Source organism: Schistocerca nitens, chromosome 9 (assembly GCF_023898315.1).
Source record: "Schistocerca nitens isolate TAMUIC-IGC-003100 chromosome 9, iqSchNite1.1, whole genome shotgun sequence".
In the NCBI taxonomy this organism is placed as follows: domain Eukaryota; kingdom Metazoa; phylum Arthropoda; class Insecta; order Orthoptera; family Acrididae; genus Schistocerca; species Schistocerca nitens.
The window spans coordinates 31677444-31699084 of record NC_064622.1 but is presented as its reverse complement, the minus strand read 5'-3'; the positions used below and the strand labels follow the sequence as shown (position 1 = coordinate 31699084).

The 21641-nt window shown below is 42.4% G+C and overlaps 1 protein-coding gene across 1 annotated transcript in view; it reads right to left on the bottom strand.

Moving 5' to 3' along the window:
- Positions 1-21641, bottom strand: part of LOC126203535 (uncharacterized) — an 849800-nt gene that overhangs the window by 290193 nt on the left and 537966 nt on the right. Inside the window, exon 3 of the mRNA XM_049937860.1 lies at positions 21328-21463. Within this exon, the coding sequence (XP_049793817.1) occupies positions 21328-21463 (136 nt within the window). The remainder of the gene's footprint in view (positions 1-21327; positions 21464-21641) is intronic.

The window sequence follows — 21641 nt, the reverse complement described above, 5'->3', positions numbered from 1 at the left end:
CATTATTGCCTAACTAGACGGGATGCAACTTAAATAAACTAAACAGATTACTCAGAATGCCGATATGTCACCCACAATATAAATACTTTTCTTAACGAAACTTTATTTTACATATTATTTGAGTAAGCTATAAAATAGCTTAGCGTAGATTGCAAAGTACATTTGCAGACGCCATTCGAGAGATAAGGGAACAGATAAAAGTACATTGGGTCGCATGCCGTTACATGCAGTGGCGATTCGACAGCCCACATAGTCTGTCCTACTTAGAGCTTTATGATAAATTGCCGGCTCGAGTGGCCGAGCGGTTCTAGGCGCTACAGTCTGGAACCGCGTGACCGATACGGTCGCAGGTTCGAGTTCTGCCTCGGGCATGGATGTGTGTGATGTCCTTAGGTTAGTTAGGTTTAAGTAGTTCTAAGTTCTAGGGGACTGATGACCACAGCAGTTGAGTCCTATAGTGCTCAGAGCCATTTGAACCATTTTTGGATCGGCAGGGTGTCATGTATTATGAGCTGCTAAGACCTGGTGAAACCGTTAATACTGATCGCTACCAACAGCAAATGATCGATTTAAATCGAGCATTACGTGAAAAACGACCGAAATATAGAAAAAGGCAACACAAAGTCATATGGCTCAATGATAACGCCCCGTCACACATAGAAAAACGGGTGAGGGTAAGGATCGAGGCGTTCAGTTGCGAAATACCAGTGCAGGCGGCTTATTCTCCAGGCTTGCATCACTGGGACACGCTGTCACTGAGCAAGGCTTCAATTTGTATGGAAATGTACGAAGATGGCTCGCTGACTGGTCCACTTCAAAAGTAGAGTTTTTTTTTTTTTTTTTTTTTTTTTTTTTTGCATTCATAGTCTGCCAGAGAGATGGGAGAAATGTATAAATAGCAATGGAGATTATTTTGAATAATACATTGTTTATCAGTTTCAAACAACAGGTGAGTAATTATTGCAACCAAATTCCGGTTTCATACTTCTACACCTAGTACATGGTCGATTACCCTGTGGTACCTTTTATAGAAAAACAGACATAATATCCGTAAGAAAGTGTCCATATGAAGTTCCATTTAACATCTCTGGGATGAAGAAAGGTCCCAGAGTGGTATTTCCTATGATGCCATACCGGTTAACGCTTCACGCTCGTTGTTGTTGTACTTGACGAAGCTATCGTGGATTTTCAGCTGCAAAGTAGTACACGTTACGTCAATTTACACGTCCGTCGATCCACGTCGGTGAAGAGCACGCGTTAGTAAACCGTAGCGTTGGCTCCAAGGCGACTCAGAGAAAACCATCAAAACTATATACGACTTAGTAAATCACGTCCTCCGAGAGTCTAATATTGCAATTTCTGTCGATGCAGGATGCGAATGGCACTTCTCTGTCCGATCCCACATCTCTTGGCAAAATGTCTCATGCTACCATTCGACGTATGAAAGAAGCATGTCTAACCAACCATTGGTGTACTTGTCAGCATGCAACGAATATTGAAGCAGAAATAACTTGGCGAAAGGCAACAAGTTGTTGCTAGTTCTGCAGTGCCGACAAAGAGACCAAAGGCTTGATACAAACATGTAGCCTGCCATGAGCATGTTTCCTACGCAACAACCGATTTCGAGGGGCTTGCCTTTCTATTTTAGAATCTTTATTAGATTCTTTTGCGAAGAGTTCCAACTTCGGGGCGCTTCAGTCTGGAACCGCGCGACCGCTACGGTCGCAGGTTCGAATCCTACCTCAGGCATGGATGTGTGTGATGTTCTTAGGTTAGTTAAGTTCAAGTAGTTCTACGTTCTAGGGGACTGATAACCTCAGATGTTAAGTCCCACAGTGCTCAGAGCCATTTGAACAATTTTTTCCAACTTTGATATTAACAAGCATTATATCACTATACTCGTCTTTTCAAGCGGTTTTGGACGCCATTAAAAAAGTGTATCATACTAGTAAAAAAAAAAGTCAAATTTGTTTCAATATACAAAGAGTTCTTTTTATGGGTTAGCCGCGACTGTACAAGCCGATTTTTAAAATGGGAAAACCGCAAAAAAAAAGGCTCTGAGCGCTATGGGACCTCTGAGGTCGTCAGTCCCCTAGAACGTAGCCAGACTAGCGCCTAAAACCGCTCGGCCACTCCGGCGGAAAACCACAGGACAGTTGCTCGGTCCTCAGTATTTTATTTTGTACTCCACCGGCTTCGGACACTTAAAGTTACATCATCTCGAGTAAAAAATAAAATCACTTAATAATTTTTCTGTTTGTGTTTCCGGTCGCGCAGCAGGAGGGAACGGTTCTTAAGGAATTTTTGTCTCTTTTACGCTTTCGAGACGGAACCTTTGGTTCCATAACAACACTGGGGAGAGTATGACCTTAGATGATTACGTGATTTTGTTTTTTACTCCAGATATTGGAATGAGCAACTGTCGTGCGGTTTCTTCATTTCTCAAAATTTTTTCACTATCTCGATAGAAACTAGAGTTCAACTCTTTACCACATATCAAAGTACATGCCCCTTAGCGTGCTATCGTTTACCGAAAATCTGGCTTCGATGTCTGGAACTGTTCACATGGCTCATTACTGCCCGGAAAAAAATCTGTACACCATTTTAGAGACTTCTAACTCACTCAAGACTTATAGTTGCAGCACTGCTCATGGAGTTAATGAAATGATTACGTTTGTAGATCAATATACCAAGCGGTTCAGGGATATCATATGTCGACCCATGCCGAACACCTGTATTAGTTTGTGGTGTAGTCTCCAAGGGCGACAACGCAGGTGCTGACTCTGACATCCAGTCGATCGTACAGTAGCGAATACTGACCTAGTATACGTTATGCCACGTCTTCTCCACCTGCTCAAACGGTTCTGTAAAAGTTGTTGCTTGACGATTCCCACTTCTCATCCAACCATATCTCACACGTGCTCAGTTGGAGCCAAGTGCCGAGCTCATGCTGACCAGGAAAATAGCTGCACGTCTCACAGAGCACGTTGAGTTTCACGGGCATTGTGTGAGCGCGCATTATCCTGTTGAAACAACACATCGCCTTCCAGCTGCAAGAACGGCAAAAGAGCTAAGAACATTCTGGGAGTATCGAGTGCTGGTTACGTCCCCTCCAGAAACACCAAAGTTGGGCGACTGTTGTAGTTTATATCACCCCAAATCATAAGGCCTCGGGGGGGGGGGGGGCAGTTTGTCTTGGAGGAATGCCTTCTACAAGACAGCGCTCACCGGGTCTCAGTAATACGCGCAAACGACCATTACTTGCGTGTAGGCAGAATCTGCTTTCATCGTTGACGACAACAGCACTTCATTCCAACTTCCAAGTGATCCTCTGACATCACCAGTCCAAGCGTGCACGTCGATGCTGTGGCATGAATGGAGGACGGGCTAGAGGTTCGTGTGCCCGTAGTCCCATTGTTAAGAACCGGTTTACAACAGGAACGCAACATGTCGAGTTTATGAGGCAGTTCTACAGGACCGTCTCGCCTCTCGGAAGGCCACCATTTGACCCCTTCCCAACTCGATCATTTGACTGTAGGAAGCACGAGTGCATCTCTGCTGCATGGTTGCCTGCTTGCTTCAGGTGTTTCCACTACACTGAGTAATCTAGCTATAAGCCTTCCCTATTAAATGGCAGACGCATCTGTCGCTCTTGTGGCTATGCCAGTACGCTATCTGTTAGTCAGCGACGCTAGAACCATTATCAGTACAACTAATATCCCACTAGTGGCTTATACCGTCTTAGAACGGAAATCGACGCCGTCTTTACAGGTTTTCCAATTTTTTTTTCCGGCAGTACAGAGGTATGGGTTTGTGGTATGTGTTTCTGTCTGTTTGTGTGTGTGGGTGTGCTATCTACACTTACAGTGAAAATGCATTTACTGTATTAGACAAAAAATTGCAGGAACTGGTATATGTTATGATCTATCGAAGGCATTTGACTGAATAAATCACAATATCGTTTTAAGATGATTAGAATATTATGGTGTAACACGAAATGCTGCCAAATGGTTCCAATCTCATATCTCTGGCAGGAAACAAAGGGTGATTTTAAGAAATAGACATGTATTAAGCTGTCAGGCATCATCCAACTGGGAAATAATTACATGTGGGGGTCCCACAAGGTTTCGTCTTAGGGCCCTTACTTTTTCTTGTGTATATCAATGACCTTTCATCCGTAACATTACCAGATGCCAAGTTTGTTTTGTTTGCCTACGATACAAACATTTCAACAAAAAGCAAATAAGTGTAGCCTAAGAAAGATCGGGTAATAAAACATTTCTGGACATTAATCATTGGTTCCTAGCCAATTCTTCATCACTAAACTTTGAAGAAACATACTACATACAGTTCATAACTTGTAATGTTTGTCCCATGAGTATATGCCTAACATATGATGACAAGCAGATAAAAGAATTGGACAGTGTTAAATTCTTTTGCTCACAGCTTGATAACAAATTCAAATGGGAGAAGCATACCACACAACTGCTGAATCATCTAAACAAATTTCTATTTGCAATGCGAATTCTGTCAGACATAAGTGATGTGAAAATAAAAAATCTGGCATATTATGCTTACTTTCACTCCATAATGTCAAATGGGATTATTTTTGGGGTAATTCATCAAGCCAAGCTAAAGTTTCCTGGGCACAAAAATGTGCAATAAGAGTTATATGTGGCGTGAACTCAAGAACATCCTGCAGAAGCTTGTTTAGGGAAGTAGGGATAGTAACTACTGCTTCCCAATATATTTATTCGTTAATGAAATTTGTCATTAAAAATATATCACTTTTTCAAACCAACAGCTCAGTTCGTGGAATCAGTACTGGAAATAAGAATAATCTACCCAAGAGTTTAAAGTCACTTACTCTTGTACAAAAAGGAGTGTATTATTCAGGAACACATTTTTTCAATAACTTGCCAGCAGCCATAAAAAGCTTAACAAACAATGAAATTCAGTTTAAGAGAAGCCTAAAGGATTTATTGGTGGCCAACTCCTTCTACTCCATTGATGAATTTATCAGTAGAACCGACTTTGTGTGTGTGTGTGTGTGTGTGTGTGTGTGTGTGTGTGTGTGTATGTGTGTGAGTGTAAAGTACAATCTAACTTCTGCATCATTTCAGTGCCGTAATGTGTTCATCGTAAATAACTACTGTAGTAGTTCTATTAGATGTTTATTACCGTATAAAAAAACCTTTTTTAAGTTAGTGCATTTATGTGATCTTAGTAAATGAGTGTTGTAAAATTATCCTTCCATATAGTGTTCATTAAAAAGTTAATAAAAAATGACAGTCATTGCACTTGGGACCTGTGGTAAGTACATTAGCTTATTTGTTTAATTATAAATATTTGTCATGTATTATTGTTTTTCTGACATGTTCTATATCCTGAAGGACCTTCTCACTACGGATAAATTGGAATGAAAGTAAATCTCATCTAACCTAATCTAATAACTACTGCAGCCTACACCCATTTGAATCTGCTTACTGTAGTTACCTCTTGGTCTCCCATTACCATTCACGCTTGTGCCCAGTACTAAATTGGTGATCCCTTGATGCCTCCGAGGTGTCCTAACAACAGATTCCTTTTTCTAGTCACGTTGTGTCACAAATTCCTCTTCTCCCCAGCTCTGTTCAGTACCTCTTCATTAGTCAAGTGATCTGCCTGTCTAATCTTCAGTGTGCTTCTGTGGCACCACATTTCGAAAGCTTCTATTCTCTTCTTGTCTAAACTGTTTCTGGTCCATGTTTCACTTCCACACGTGGCTGCACTCCATAAAAATACTTTCAGAAAAGACTTCCTGACACCTAAATCTGCACTTAATTTTAACAAATTTCTGTTCTTCAGAAAACGCTTTCCTTGCCATAGGAAGTCAACATTTTATAGCTCCCTGTTTCGACCATCATCAGTTATTTTACTCCTCTATTAGCAAAACTCATTTACTATTTTAAGTGTCTCATTTCCTAATCTAATACCCGTAGCGTCATCTGATTCAATTCGAGTAAATTCCATTTTCCTTGTTTTGCTTTTGCTGTTGTTCATCTTATATCCTCCTTAAAGACAATGTGCATTCCATTCAGCTGACCTTCCAGGTCCTTCGCTGTCTCTGACAGAATGACATTGTCGTCGGGCAAACTTCAAAGCTTTTATTCCTTCTCCATGGATTTTAAATCCTACTCCAAACTTTTCTTTTGTTCCCTTTACTGCTTGCTGGATATACAGATTGAATAACTACGGGGATAGGCTACAGCCCTGTCTCACTCCCTTCACAACCACTGCTTCCATTTCGTGCAGCTCGACTCTTGTAGGGTCAGTATTGCCTCTCGTGTTCCAATATTTCTACTGAACCCAAATTGATCTTCCCCGAGGTCAGCTGCTACCAGTTTTCCCATTCGTCTGTAAAGAATTCGCTTTAGTATACCTCGACTTATTAAACTGATAGTTCAGTAATTTTCACAGATGTCAACACCTGTTATTAGGTCATAAAATAAATTCCACAGGAAGCATTAAGGGGCTCCGGAAAGGCTCAAAATCATGAAAAGTTCAATTTTTACTTTTTTGCGTTTTCTGAATCTGCAGACTATTACCTTTTAATACATATATAATTTATTCAATTCCGAAGACTACAACTATTTTTAAATTTTTTTTGAAATGTGTTCTACATGGGCGTGACCCACTGTGGCGCTGTTAAACTGCTGTCAAATGGTGTTATTATTAACGTCCGTGTTCATCAGGTACATTTTAGTGATGTGAGATAAAGTATGTGTTGTGGCTAACCTGTGATGGTGTGATTGTCGATTGTTTCATGTTTATTTACTCTGTCGTTATCTCGAAAATATTCGTAATTAATTCTGTTTCTTGAGTCTCTGTTTTGTTGAAATATAATAATGAGTAAAAGTAAAGTTATTAGAAATCCTCTGAAGGCTTTTAAGAAAAGGAGAAATGTTGGAAAGCCAAAGGTATTTAGAAAAATGGGAATGAAGATAGGTTCTAACATGGTATGAGCGATGCTTGCTTTAGACAAGGAACGCCTTCGGGCTGCAGACAGGGCTGTAAAGAGTCTAGAAATACAAGCAAGAGTAAACAGGAGGAGGAACAAGAGGAAGTTGGAGGAGGAGTTTGCAGAGGATGAAGATAATCCATCCTATGGACCTGGAATGCACTAAAAAGTTAATCCAATCTTTGTCGCTCGATTCCCAAAACTTTTATTTTCTCATACTAATTACATGTTTTCTAAGGATCTTCCAAACATATTTGTTTCAAACTTTCAGTAAATGTTATACAGTACCTTCTGCATAATTTAACACAGCCTTTTTCCAAAAAACTGTACAGTTTTGAATATATAAATAAAAAAATGCAAAAAATGTTGTGAATTTTGATTACAATTGAAAAAAAATCATCTTTAATAACTGAACTAAAATTTTGTAAAATCCCTGTGTTAAGTTGTAGCCCATATTCCAATAAATAATCTGTAAAAAGTTCAACTTCCTACCTCAAATACTTTGTGAGGGAAGATGTAATTTATAAGCGTTATTTTAACATTGCAAGTATAGGGCGTTCCGGAGCCCCTTAAGAGGAAAGGAGAAAGAGACAGTGGAAATGAGTTGGACAAGATAAGACCAGATGAGGAACCTAACGAAGGCGATGGGAAAGAGTCTAGTGTTGGTGCGGACACGGATAGCGAAGTGGGAACAATACAAATGGCAAAACTGTAACCGAAAGAACTGGAGCACGAGTCGAATGAGGAGGTGAGTTAAGAATTTTCTACAAAATGAAGGGCGTCGTAGGACATGCCATAGATTCAAAAAATGACAGAAGAAAATGGATCTTGGAGAGTATAGTTAAGAATGAAAAGGAGCAGAATTTGATGTTAAGAAGGAAAGGTGGAAGAAACGCACGATAAATGATTGACAGTAGCGTTGGTGGGTCATGGACTTCCGAATAAGCACAAAAATCAAGGATCAGGGAATTCACAATTTATGTGAGCTAGTGAGTGGATTACATGGCTTCCCAGAATCTTCATAATTTACTTTCAGTTTCTTTTTCTAAGCTGAAATCTCTGATATCTGTAAATCTGTCAGTGATCTTCTACTGTGGAAACTACCCAGGTATTCAAATACGAATAACAATGGTGGGTGGATAAGAAGAATGAAAGCAATCCATTAGAAACCATGGAAGGAATAATTGTGGAGAATAGCCACGGAGTAGACACAGACCAATAAAGCCAATATATAGACAAAGAAAATAAACTGAAGAAGGGAACATGTCGGAACGAAAAAATCGAAAATCTAATAGTAGTGAAGAGTTACATTGAGTTGACAGAAGTCATGGGATACCTCCTAACATAGTGTCATACTTCTTTTTGCTCGGGGTAGCGCAGCATCTCGACATGGCCTGGACTCAATACATCGTTGGAAGTCCCCTGCAGAAATATTTAGCCATACTGCATCTGTTTCTGTCCCTAATTGCCAAACTTTTTCCGTTGCAGCATTTTGTGCACGATCTGATCTCTCGCTTATGTCCCATAAATCTTCCATGGAATCCATTTCGGACGATCAGGGTGGCCAAATTATTCGCTCGAAGTACCCTGAATTTTCTTCAAACCGTTCGTGAACAATTGTGGCCCGGTGATATAACGCATTGTCATTCATAAAAGTTCCATCGCTGTTTTGAAACATGAAGTCCGCGAACGGCTGCAAATGGTGTCCAAGTAGCCAAACACAACTATTTCCAGTCAATGATCGGTTGATTAGGCGCATTTCATTCCATATAAACACATCCCATACCATAATGGAGCCACAACCAGCTTCCGCAGTGCCCTGTTGACCAACTGAGTTCACGACATCGTGGGATCTGAGCCACACTCGAACCGTACCATCAAATCGTACCAACTGAAATCGGGACTCATCTGATTGGGTCACGGTTCTTCAGTTGTCTAGCGTCCAAACGATATTGTCAATAGCCAAAGATAGGCGCTGCAGACGATTTCATGCTGTTAGCAAAAGCACTCTAGTCGGTCGTCTGCTACCACAGCCCATTAGCGCCAAATTTCGCTGTACTGTCCTGACGACTACGTTTGTCGTACGTACCACTTTAATTTCTGCGGTTATTTCAGGCAATGGTGCTTCTCTTTTAGCACTGCCAACTCTACGCAAATGTCGCTGCTTTCCCTCGATGAGTGTAGGCCGTCGGTCACTGCTTTGTCCGTGGTGAGAGGTAATGCTTGAAATTTGGTGTTCTCGGCGTATTCTTATCACTGACAAGGGAACCTCCCCATCGCACCCCCCTCAGATTTAGTTATAAGTTGGCACAGTGGATAGGCCTTGAAAAACTGAACACAGATCAATCGAGAAAACAGGAAGAAGTTGTGTGGAACTATGAAAAAATAAGCAAAATATACAAACTGAGTAGTCCATGTTGAAGATAGGCAACATCAAGGACAGTTTAAACTTAGCAGTGCCGTGGTCCCGTGCTTAACGTGAGCAACTGCGGAGCGAAAGGTCCTTGGTTCGAGCCTTCCCTCGATTGAAAAATTTAATTTTCAATTTATGTCACAAACTCTTATGTTTTCATTACTTTTTTGGGAGTGATTATCACATCCACAAGGAAACCTAACCAGGGCAAGGTAGAAGAATATTTTTACCCATTCGCCAAATGTACACGTTAGGTGGGTCGACAACATATTCCTGTCATGTGACGCACATGCCGTCACCAGTGTCGTATAGAATATATCAGACGTGTTTTCCTCTGGAGGAATCGGTTGACTATGGCCTTGCGATCAACTGTTTTCGGTTCCCATTGGAGAGACACGTACTTTCGTCTACTAATGGCACGGTTTTGCGGTGCGGTCGCAAAACACAGGCACTAAACTTATTACAGTGAACAGAGACGTCAGTGAACGAACGGACAGATCACAACTTTGCGAAAATAAATTTTTCGCTCGAGGGAAGGCTTGAACCGAGGACTTCTTGTTCCGCATCTGCTCTCGCTAACCACGGGACCACGGCACTGCTCAGCTTGCAGTGTCCTTGATGTTGCCTATCTTGCAGATGGACTACTCAGTTTGTATATTTTGCTTATTTTTCCATAGTTCCACACAACTTCTTCCTGTTTTCCCGATTGATCTGTGTTCAGTTTTTCAAGCCCTATCCACTGTGCCGACTTATAACTAAATCTGAGGGGGGTGCGATGGGGAGGTTCCCTTGTGAGGATCTCAGAATGGTCAATTCCTTATCGATTTACGAAACTGAGTCGACCATGGTCTATCTCCAACCACCATTCTGCGTTCAAGATCTGTGAATTTCTGTCGTACAGCCATAATCTCGCCGGAACCTTTTTCATGTATCGCCTGATTCCAAAGACACCTCCACCAATTCACTGCCCTCTTATACCTTGTGTACGCTTTATTTACCGCAATCAGTAGATGTGCTTATCGCAAACCAGTGAGTGTTGTCACCTCATTGTAGTAAAGACGGTTAACCGACCTGAAATCTGGGAGCCGTTGCTGAATTAAAAGAGCTTAAGCGGCAATTAATATACAAAAAACGTCAACCAAAATGATATACAAACACTATGATGAACGGATGTGTTCCCATGATTATGATATAGTTATACAGTGAGGACACTCAACATTAATGGCCCAGAATTACGTTGCATCATCAAAAACTACGTTGAATCATTGACATGAAAGTTCATGTCTACTGACTGTTATCAGCTAGTAAATATTTCATTTTAACATAAGGACAGTTTCGCAGCTTTTCGCGTGGCCGTACCGGGTGCTGGCACGCAGTGGCACTTTTCACAGTGAAATTTTCAACAAAATGGAAATGGCGTATGGCTAGGGCCTCCCACCGGGTAGACCGGTCACCTGGTGCAAGTCTTTTCAAGTTGACGCCACTTCGGTGACTTGCGTATTGATGGGGATGAAACGATGATGATAAGGACAATACAACACCCAGTCCCTAAGCGGAGAAAATCTCCGACCCCGCCGGGAATCGAACCCACGCCGTTAGGTGTGACATTCCGTCGCGCTGACCACTCAGCTACCAGGGGCGGACAATTTCCAAGTGAAACCTGGCCGTTACACGTTGAGATTAGCGCCTGAAATTTAATTACCTGAGTTTTCTCTTTTTTGTACATCATTCGGTACCAAGTGTGGACATGGAAATGTAGAGTAGTAAGATGGCGGCCCATCTGATATGTGCGTGAAAGTTCGACGCTATCCTACAGAATTAGAGCAGGTTTTGGTAGAGTACAGTACCGTAAGTACCCAGCAGCGGAGAATGGCTGTACGGTTTGAGGCGCCATGTCACAGATTGAGTGGAAATCCCGCCAGAGGTTCAAGTCCTCCCGAGGGCATGGGTATGTGTGATGTTCTTATCATAAGTTAGTTTAAGTAGTGTGTAAGTCTAGAGACCGATGACCTCAACAGTTTGCCCCTTACGAATTCACACCGCCGCGCGGGATTAGCCGAGCGGTCTTGGGCGCTGCAGTCCTGGATCGTGCGGCTGGTCCCGGTGGAGATTGAGTCCTCCCTCTGGCGTGGGTGTGTGTGTTTGTCCTTAGGGTAATTTAGGTCAAGTAGTGTGTAAGCTTAGGGACTTAAGTCGCATAAGATTTCACACACATTTGAAAATTTTTGAACGAATTCACATCCACTTGAGCATACGAAAATAAGTACCCAGTGGAGTTAAAAATAGCAGCTTTCGTAGGGGAATGAATCAAAACATGATGTACGTGCCACTGCAAAAACTATGGGTTTAGTGTTTAGGGTTTAATTAACACAGAGTTCTGATTTTCTTTTGGCTTTTATTACTGTTGTTGTGGTCTTCAGTCCTGAGACTGGTTTGATGCAGCTCTCCATGCTACTCTATCCTGTGCAAGCTTCTTCATCTCCCAGTACCTACTGCAACCTACATCCTTCTGAATCTGCTTCGTGTATTGATCTCTTGGTCTTCCTCTACGATTTTTACCCTCCACGCTGCCATCCAATGCTAAATTTGTGATCCCTTGATGCCTCAAAACATGTCCTACCAACCGATCCCTTCTTCTAGTTAAGTTGTGCCACAAACTTCTCTTCTCCCCAATCCTATTCAATACCTCCTCATTAGTTACGTGATCTACCCACCTTATCTTCAGCATTCTTCTGTAGCACCACATTTCGAAAGCTTCTATTCTCTTCTTGTCTAAACTGTTTCTGGTCCATGTTTCACTTCCATACATGCCTACACTTAATACAAATACTTTCAGAAACGACTTCCTGACACTTAAATCTATACTCGATGTTAACAATTTTCTCTTCTTCAGAAACGATTTCCTTGCCATTGCCAGTCTACATTTTATATCCTCTCTACTTCGACCATCATCAGTTATTTTACTCCCTAAATAGCAAAACTCCTTTACTACTTTAAGTGTCTCATTTCCTAATCTAATCCCCTCAGCATCACCAGATTTAATTTGACTACATTCCATTATCCTCGTTTTGCTTTTGTTGATGTTCATCTTATATCCTCCTTTAAAGACACTGTCCATTCCGTTCAACTGCTCTTCCAAGTCGTTTGCTGTCTCTGACAGAATTACAATGTCATCGGCGAACCTCAAAGTTTTTACTGCTTCTCCATGGATTTTAATACCTACTCCGAATTTTTCTTTTGTTTCCTTTACTGCTTGCTCAATATACAGATTGAATAACATCGGGGAGAGGCTACAACCCTGTCTCACTCCTTTCCCAACCACTCCTTCCCTTTCATGCCCCTCGACTCTTATAACTGCCATCTGGTTTCTGTACAAATTGTAAATAGCCTTTCGCTCCCTGTATTTTACCCCTGCCACCTTCAGAATTTGAAAGATAGTATTCCAGTTAACGTTGTCAAAAGCTTCTACCAGGTTTTCCATTCGTCTGTAAAGAATTCGCGTTAGTTTTTTACAGCTGTGACTTATTGAACTGATAGTTCGGTAATTTTCACATCTGTCAACACCTGCTTTCTTTGGTATTGGAATTATTATATTCTTCTTGAAGTCTGTGGGTATTTCGCCTGTCTCATACATCTTGCTCACCAGATGGTAGAGTTTTGTCATGACTGGCTCTCCCAAGGCCATCAGTAGTTCTAATGGAATGTTGTCTACTCCCGTGGCCTTGTTTCGACTCAGGTCTTTCAGTGCTCTGTCAAACTCTTCACGCAGTATCTTATCTCCCATTTCATATTCATCTACATCCTCTTCCATTTCCATAATATTGTCCTCAAGTACATCGCCCTTGCATAAACCATCTATATACTCCTTCCACCTTTTTGCCTTCCCTTCTTTGCTTAGAACTGGGTTGCCATCTGAGCTCTTGATATTCATACAAGTGGTTCTCTTCTCTCCAAAGGTCTCTTTAATTTTCCTGTAGGCAGTATCTATCTTATCCCTAGTGAGACAAGCCTCTATATCCTTACATTTGTCCTCTAGCCATCCCTGCTTAGCCATTTTGCACTTTCTGTCGATCTCATTTTTGAGACGTTTGCATTTCCTTTTGCCTGCTTCATTTACTGCATTTTTATATTTTCTCCTTTCATCAATTAAATTTAATATTCCTTCTGTTACCCAAAGATTTCTACTAGCCCTCGTATTTTTACCTACTTGATCCTCTGCTGCCTTCACTACTTCATCCCTCAGAGCTACCCATTCTTCTTCTACTGTATTTCTTTCCCCCATTCCTGTCAATTGTTCCCTTATGCGCTCCCTGAAACTCTCTACAACCTCTGGTTCTTTCAGTTTATCCAGGTCCCATCTCCTTAAATTCCCACCTTTTTGCAGTTTCTTCAGTTTCAATCTGCAGTTGATAACCAATAGATTGTGGTCAGAATCCACATCTGCCCCTGGAAATGTCTTACAATTTAAAGCCTGGTTCCTAAATCTCTGTCTTACCATTATATAATCTATCTGATACCTATTAGTATCTCCAGGATTGTTCCAGGTATACAACCTTCTTTTATGATTCTTGAACCAAGTGTTAGCTATGATTATGTTATGCTCTGTGCAAAATTCTACAAGGCGGCTTCCTCTTTCATTTCTTCCCCCCCCCCCATCCATATTCACCTAATATGTTTTCTTCTCTCCCTTTTCCTACTGACGAATTCCAGTCACCCATGGCTATTAAATTTTCGTCTCCCTTCACTACCTGAATAATTTCTTTTATCTCGTCACACATTTCATCAATTTCTTCATCATCTGCAGAGCTAGTTGGCATATAAACTTGTACTACTGTAGTAGGCATGGGCTTTGTGTCTATCTTGGCCACAATAATGCGTTCACTTTGCTGTTTGTAGTAGCTAACCCGCACTCCTATTTTTTTATTCATTATTAAACCTACTCCTGCATTACTCCTATTTGATTTTGTATTTATCACCCTGTATTCGCCTGACCAAAAGTCTTGTTTCTCCTGCCACCGAACTTCACTAATTCCCACTATATCTAACTTTAACCTATCCATTTCCCTTTTTAAATTTTCTAACCTACCTGCCCGATTAAGGGATCTGACATTCCACGCTCCGATCCGTAGAATGCCAGTTTTCTTTCTCTTGATAACGACGTCCTCTTGAGTAGTCCCCGCCCGGAGATCCGAATGGGGGACTATTTTACCTCCGGAATATTTTACCCAAGAGGACGCCATCATCATTTAATCATACAGTAAAGCTGCATGTCCTCGGGAAAAATTACGGCTGTAGTTTCCCCTTGCTTTCAGCCGTTCGCAGTACCAGCACAGCAAGGCCGTTTTGGTTAATGTTACAAGGCCAGATCAGTCAATCATCCAGACTGTTGCCCCTGCAACTACTTAAAAGGCTGCTTTTTTCTCTTTCTTATTCGGATGCAATTAATATCGTGAGTTTCTCTATTGTTTGAAGTTACGTCTTACTAATACGGCTATTTTAACGTTGGGGAACTTTTTAGTTACCTTCACAATAGAGACTATCTTTTAGCTGCATGTGCGGGTTTGGGATAGGCACCAGTCGCATAGGGGTAGCCTATTTGACTTTCGCCCGTATTTTTTAATCTTTACATCGAGTAAAGAGTGACGGAAATAAAATTTTAATCGCACTCTACAACCTTCAAGAGAGGAATTAAAATGCGAGTTGAAAGAACATCGCTGATGAAATTACTATCCCCAGTGTAAGTAAAGTAGAAATACAGGACCTGTTGAATGGAGTGAACTGTTTAATGAGCACAGAATATGGATTGAGAGTAACGCGAAAGAAAGATAAAGGCACTGAGTAGTATCAGAAATGAAAATAACAAGAAACTTAACATCAAAAATCGTGGCCACGAAGGAGACGAAGTTAAGGATTTTTGCTACCTTGGAAGCAAAATAAACCATGACAGACGAAGAAAGGAAAATGTTAAAAGCAGATTAACACTGCCAAAAGTGGCATCCCCGGACGAGTGAGTCTACTGGTATCGAACATAGGCCTTAAGGTGGAGAAGAAGTTTCTGAGATTATACGTTTGGATCACAGCATTGTACCGTAGTGAATCATGGACAGTGAGAAAACGGAAACAGAAGAGAACTGAAGCATTTGAGATGTGGTGCTGCAGGAGAAGATCAAAAATCAGTTGGGCTGATAGGATAAGGAATGAAGAGAATCGCTACAGAATCGGCGACGAAATGAACGTATAGGAAACACCTTCAAGAAGAAGGTACAGAAAGATAGGGCATGTGTTAAAGCATCAGCGAATAACATCCATGATACTAGCGAGAGCTGTGCAGGGAAAAGCCTGAGGGAGAAGACAGAGATTAGAAAACATCCAGCAAATAATTGAGGACTTAGTGTACACGTGGTGCCGTGAAATGACGAGGTTGGTGTAGGAGAGGAATTCGTTGCTAGCTGCCTCAAACAACTCAATTCCTAGAGAATTACGCTTTACAATGTTTGTTCCCCAACGGTGATGCTATTTTCAACATTTTTTTTTAAAGAACGTTAAGACCTACCATGCAACATGCTTACAAACTTTTCATACTGTTCCTGACCAATCTATATGTTTATATATCCCGAGTGTTTCTCATAAGGGTCGTCAGATGCATTTCCTCTGGTGTTTCGATAGATATTTGCAATTTTGTTTTTGTACTGTGCAGCTGGAGTCAAACTAATAAATTACTGCCCCTCACGTCTTTCATGCGAAGCTCAACGTCGACAGAATGTGTCGGTTTGATTCCCATTGAAGCCAAAATAATTTTTAAATCAGAATTTTAGGTGCCCATTCGACAGAGCGTTCAAAAATTAGTTTAGTCCGATATTCGTTTTATCGATATCATTTAACAGGAACCGTAAAACACGAAGAATAAAGAGAAATCCAGTGGCGGCTCAGTAGCGCTACATGTATAGTGATAGAAGCAAGGGACGACCAGGGCAGTGCTAACGCTATTGGGGTTCTTGTTATTCTTCCAATTTAATTATCCATGTCAATACTTATCGATAAAACAAGTATCGGTCCGGACTAATCAAGGATCACTCTATGCACTGGGAACGTAAAATTCTGCTTTAAAAACAATTTTCTTTGTGACGGGAAACAACGGACGCTTTCCATCGACACAAGGGGTTGCATGAGAGACGTGATGAGCACTAGATGTTTGGACTGAATCCCGATACACAATTCAATAACAAAATTGTAACTATCTGCTGAAACACAAGAGATAAAGCTCCTGGCGACTCTTAGGACTGGCACTGTGTGTATACGTTCAAATGAAATCGCTTTTGCTGGCTATCATTTTTCTCTAGCCTTCCCACTGTCCCTTTTGCTTTAAATTAATCTATTAGGCCCTGAAACTCCTGCCAAGTGAAGCTTTCACGGACCACAACCAGTAAATAAGCAGGCGAGTGTTATTACCCGTCTGACAAGGAAACTGTAACAGGTAGTCATTTCTCCAATATTATTTGTATCATTCACCAGCTGCAGAACAGTCGCTATATCCACAACTAGGTATTTTAACTTTCACATTCGTTGGCTTCGTCCACTCACAAACAAACTGATACATTCCAACTTAACCTACACCTCTGGCTAACATGTAGATCAGTTCGTCAGCATGACCGGAATATCTAGCTTTCACATCTTTTCGACAACTCACAAGCAAACTGTCACAGTCCAACCTCATACAACCAAACACTCACATTCTAACATTACCACAACCTCGTAATTCGTGAATTTTAGGAAAAAATATATGTTTAAATACACTGAAGAATCAAAGAAACTGCTACACTTAGCACGTAAATGTGACGCAACACGACTTGGCCTGGACTCACTAATGTCCGAAGTAGCGCTGGAGGGAACTGACACCATGATTCCTACACGGCTGTCCATAAATCCGTAAGAGTACGAGGAGGTGGAGATCTCTTCTGAACAGCACGTTGCAAGGCAGCCCAGATATGCTCAATAATGTTCATGTCTGTGGAGTTTGGTGGCCAGCGGAAGTGTTTAAACTCAGAAGAGTGTTCCTGGAGCCCTCTGTAGCAATTCCGGACTTGTCGGGTGTCGCAATGTCCTGCAGGAATTGCCCAAATCCGTCGGAATGCACAATGGACTGACTGGGTGCCCGTGATCAGACAGGATGCTTCCGTGCGTGTCACCTGTCACAGTCGTATGTATACGTATCAGGGTCCCATATCACTCCAACTGCACACGCCCCACACCATTAGAGACCGCCACCAGCTTGAACAGCCCCCTGCTGATATGCAGGCTGCATGGAGTCATGAGGTGGTCTCCATTCTCGTACACGTCCATCCCCTCGCTACAAGTTGAAACGTGAGTAGTCCGATCAGGCAATATGTCTCCAAAAAAAATGGTTCAAATGGCTCTGAGCACTATGGGACTCAACTGCTGAGGTCATTAGTCCCCTAGAACTTAGAACTAGTTAAACCTAACTAACCTAAGGACATCACAAACATGCATGCCCGAGGCAGGATTCGAACCTGCGACCGTAGCGGTCTTGCGGTTCCAGACTTCAGCACCTTTAACCGCACGGCCACTTCGGCCGGCAATATGTCTCCAATCATCAACAGTCCAATATCGGTGTTGGCGGGCCCAGGCGAGGCGTAAAGCTTTGTCTCGTGCAGTCATCATGTGGGCCTTCGGTTCCGAAAGCCCATATCGATGATGGTTCGTTGAATGGTTCGCAGTCTGACACTTGTTGACGGCCCAGCATTGAAATCTTCAGCAATTTGCGTAAGGGCTGCACTTGGCTGCACTTGTGTGACGTTGAACGATTCTGTTCAGTCGTTGTCGGTCGCGTTCTTGCAGGATCGTTTTCAGGCCGTAGTGATGTCGGAGATTTGGTGTTTTACCGGATTCCTGATATTCACAGTACGCTGGTGAAATGTTCGCACCGGAAAATCCCCACTTCATCGCTACCTCGGAGATGCTGTGACCCATTGCTCGTGCGCCGACTATAACACCTCGGCCGGCCGGAGTGGCCGTGCGGTTCTGGGCGCTGCAGTCTGGAACCGAGCGACCGCTACGGTCGCAGGTTCGAATCCTGCCTCGGGCATGGATGTGTGTGATGTCCTTAGGTTAGTTAGGTTTAATTAGTTCTAAGTTCTAGGTGACTGATGACCTCAGAAGTTAAGTCGCATAGTGCTCAGAACCATTTGAACCATTTTATAACACCTCGTTCAAACTCACTTAAATCTTGATAACCTGCCAGTGTAGCAGCAGTAACCGATCCAATAAGTGCGCCAGACACTTGTTGTCTTATATGCGTGTTTTGGACCACTCCTTCGTATTCTGACTGTTTACATATCTCTGTATTTGAATATGGATGCCTATACTAGTTACTTTGGCACTTGAGTGTATCTGTGACGACATTTAAGAAGAGACTGGTTTGTATTTCGGAGCTAGAAATTCGTTGCCTCTTTCAGAGTGAATGTATCATCCCATAAGAAACTCGAAGCCGAAGAGTTGTTAACCTATGAGAAATAGCCGAAGGACATCATGACAGCGGCTGGTACTCACCTCCAATATCTTTCTAAAAGTGATCTACGAATAATAAAACAACTGTTGTTCCTACTACTAGTAATACTACTACTACTACTACTACTACTATACAGGGTGGTCCATTGATAGTGACCGGGCCAAATATTTCACGAAGTAAGCATCAAAACGAAAAAGTACAAAGAACGAAACTCATCTAGCTTGAAGGGGGAAACCAGGTGGCGCTATAGCTGGCCTGCTAGATGATGCTGCCGTAGGTGAAACGGATATCAACTGCATTTATTAAATAGGAGCCCCCATTTTAGTTACATATTCGTGTAGTACGTAAAGAAATATGAATGTTTTAGTTGGACCACTTTTTTCGCTTTGTGATAGATGGCGCTGAAATAGTCACAAACGTATAAATAAGTACGTGGTATCACGTAACATTACGCCAGTGCGGACGGTATTTGCTTCGTGATATATTGCCCCTGTTAAAATGGACCGTTTACCAATTGCGGAAAAGGTCGCTATCGTTCTGATGTATGGCTGTTGTGATCAAAATTCCCAACGGGCGTGTACTATGTATGCTGCTCGGCATCCTAGACGACATCATCCAAGTGTCCTGACCGTTCGCCGGATACTTACGTTATTTACAGAAACAGGAAGTGTTCAGCGACATGTGAAACGTCAACCTCGACCTGCAACAAATGATGATACCCAAGTAGGTGTTTTAGCTGCTGTCGTGGCTAATCCGCACATCAGTAGCAGACAAATTGTGCGAGAATCGGGAATCTCAAAATCGTCGGTGTTGAGAATGCTACATCAACATCGACTACACCCGTACCATATTTCTGTGCACCAGGAATTGCATAGAGACGACTTTGAACGTCATGTACAGTTCTGCCATTGGTCACAAGAGAAATTACGGGAAGATGACAGATTTTTTGCACTCGTTCTATTTAGCGACGAAGCGTCATTCACCAACAGCGGCAACGTAAACCGGCATAACATGCACTATTGGGCAACGGAAAATCCAAGATGGCTGCGACAAGTGGAACATCAGCGACCTTGACAGGTTAATTTATGGTGCGGCATTATGGGAGGAAGGATAATTGGCAACCATTTTATCGATGGCAAAGTAAATGGTGCAATGTGTGCTGTTTTCCTACGTAATGTTCTACCGGTATTACTAAAAAATGGTTCAAATGGCTCTGAGCACTATGGGACTCAACTGCTGTGGTCATAAGTCCCCTAGAACTTAGAACTACTTAAACCTAACTAACCTAAGGACAGCACACAACACCCAGCCATCACGAGGCAGAGAAAATCCCTGACCCCGCCGGGAATCGAACCCGGGAACCCGGGCGTGGGAAGCGAGAACGCTACCGCACGACCGATATTACTACGAGATGTTTCACTGCTTGACAGGATGGCGATATACTTCCAACATAATGGATGTCCGGTACATAGTTCGCGTGCGATTGAAGCGGTATTGAATAGCATATTTCATGACAGGTGGATTGGTCATCGAAGCATCATATCATGGCCCGCAGGTTCATCCGATCTGACGTCCCCAGATTTCTTTCTGTGAGGAAAGTTGAAGGATATTTGCTATCGTGATCCACCGAAAACGCCTGACAACATGCGTCAGCGCATTGTCAATGCATGTGCGAACATTACGGAAGGCGAACTACTCGCTGTTGAGAGGAATGTCGTTACATGTATTACCAAATGCACTGAAGTTGACGGACATCATGTTGGGCATTTATTGCATTATTGTGGTATTTGCAGGTAATCACGCTGTGACAGCACGCGTTCTCAGAAGTTCACAAAGGTACATATATCACATTGGACCAACCGAAATGAAATGTTCAAACGTACCTACGTTCTATATTTTAATTTAAAATAATTTCCTGTTTCCAACTGTTCGTCTAAAATTGTGAGGCATATGTTAGCGACTACGACAGCGCCATCTATCACAAAGCGAAAAAACTGGTCCAAGATAAATATTCATATTTGTTTACGTACTACGCGAATACGTGACAAAAAATGGTGGCCCTATTAGAAAAAATGCAGTTGATATCCCTTTGACCTATGAAAGCACCATCTAGCAGGCCATCTGGTTTCCCTCTTCAAACTAGACAAGTTTCGTTTCTTTGTAGTTTTTTTCGATTTACGCTTATTTCGTGAGATATTTGGCCGGTCACGATCAATGCACCACCCCGTGAGAAATTATTCCAGGCAGGATGACCAGGGACAGGCACATGCGGACTGCTCTGAGACGATCCAGAAATGAGAGTGGGTGTCAGGTGGTAAAATCCGAAGATCGGCCACGCAAAGCGCAGTTGACACTACGTAGCTATGGTGGCGGCTGCCGCGAGCTCACCGACTACGGCCATATCGCCGGAGACGAGGTGGGTGTGGAAGGAGGGCGCGTCGGCCGACACCTCGCAGCTGTAGCGGCCGCTCAGCCCCACGTCCACCCGCGGCAGCGTGATCTGCGTCGCGTTGCTGCGGCTCTTCTGCAACACAAGCAACAGCCCGGGGGCTGCCGTTAGGCGGCCAACGGGGGACACAGTGCATACGTGTCGTAACAACAGATGTACACTACTGGCCATTAAAATTGCTACACCAAGAAGAAAGGCAAATGATAAACGGGTATTCATTGGACAAATATACACTCCTGGAAATAGAAATAAG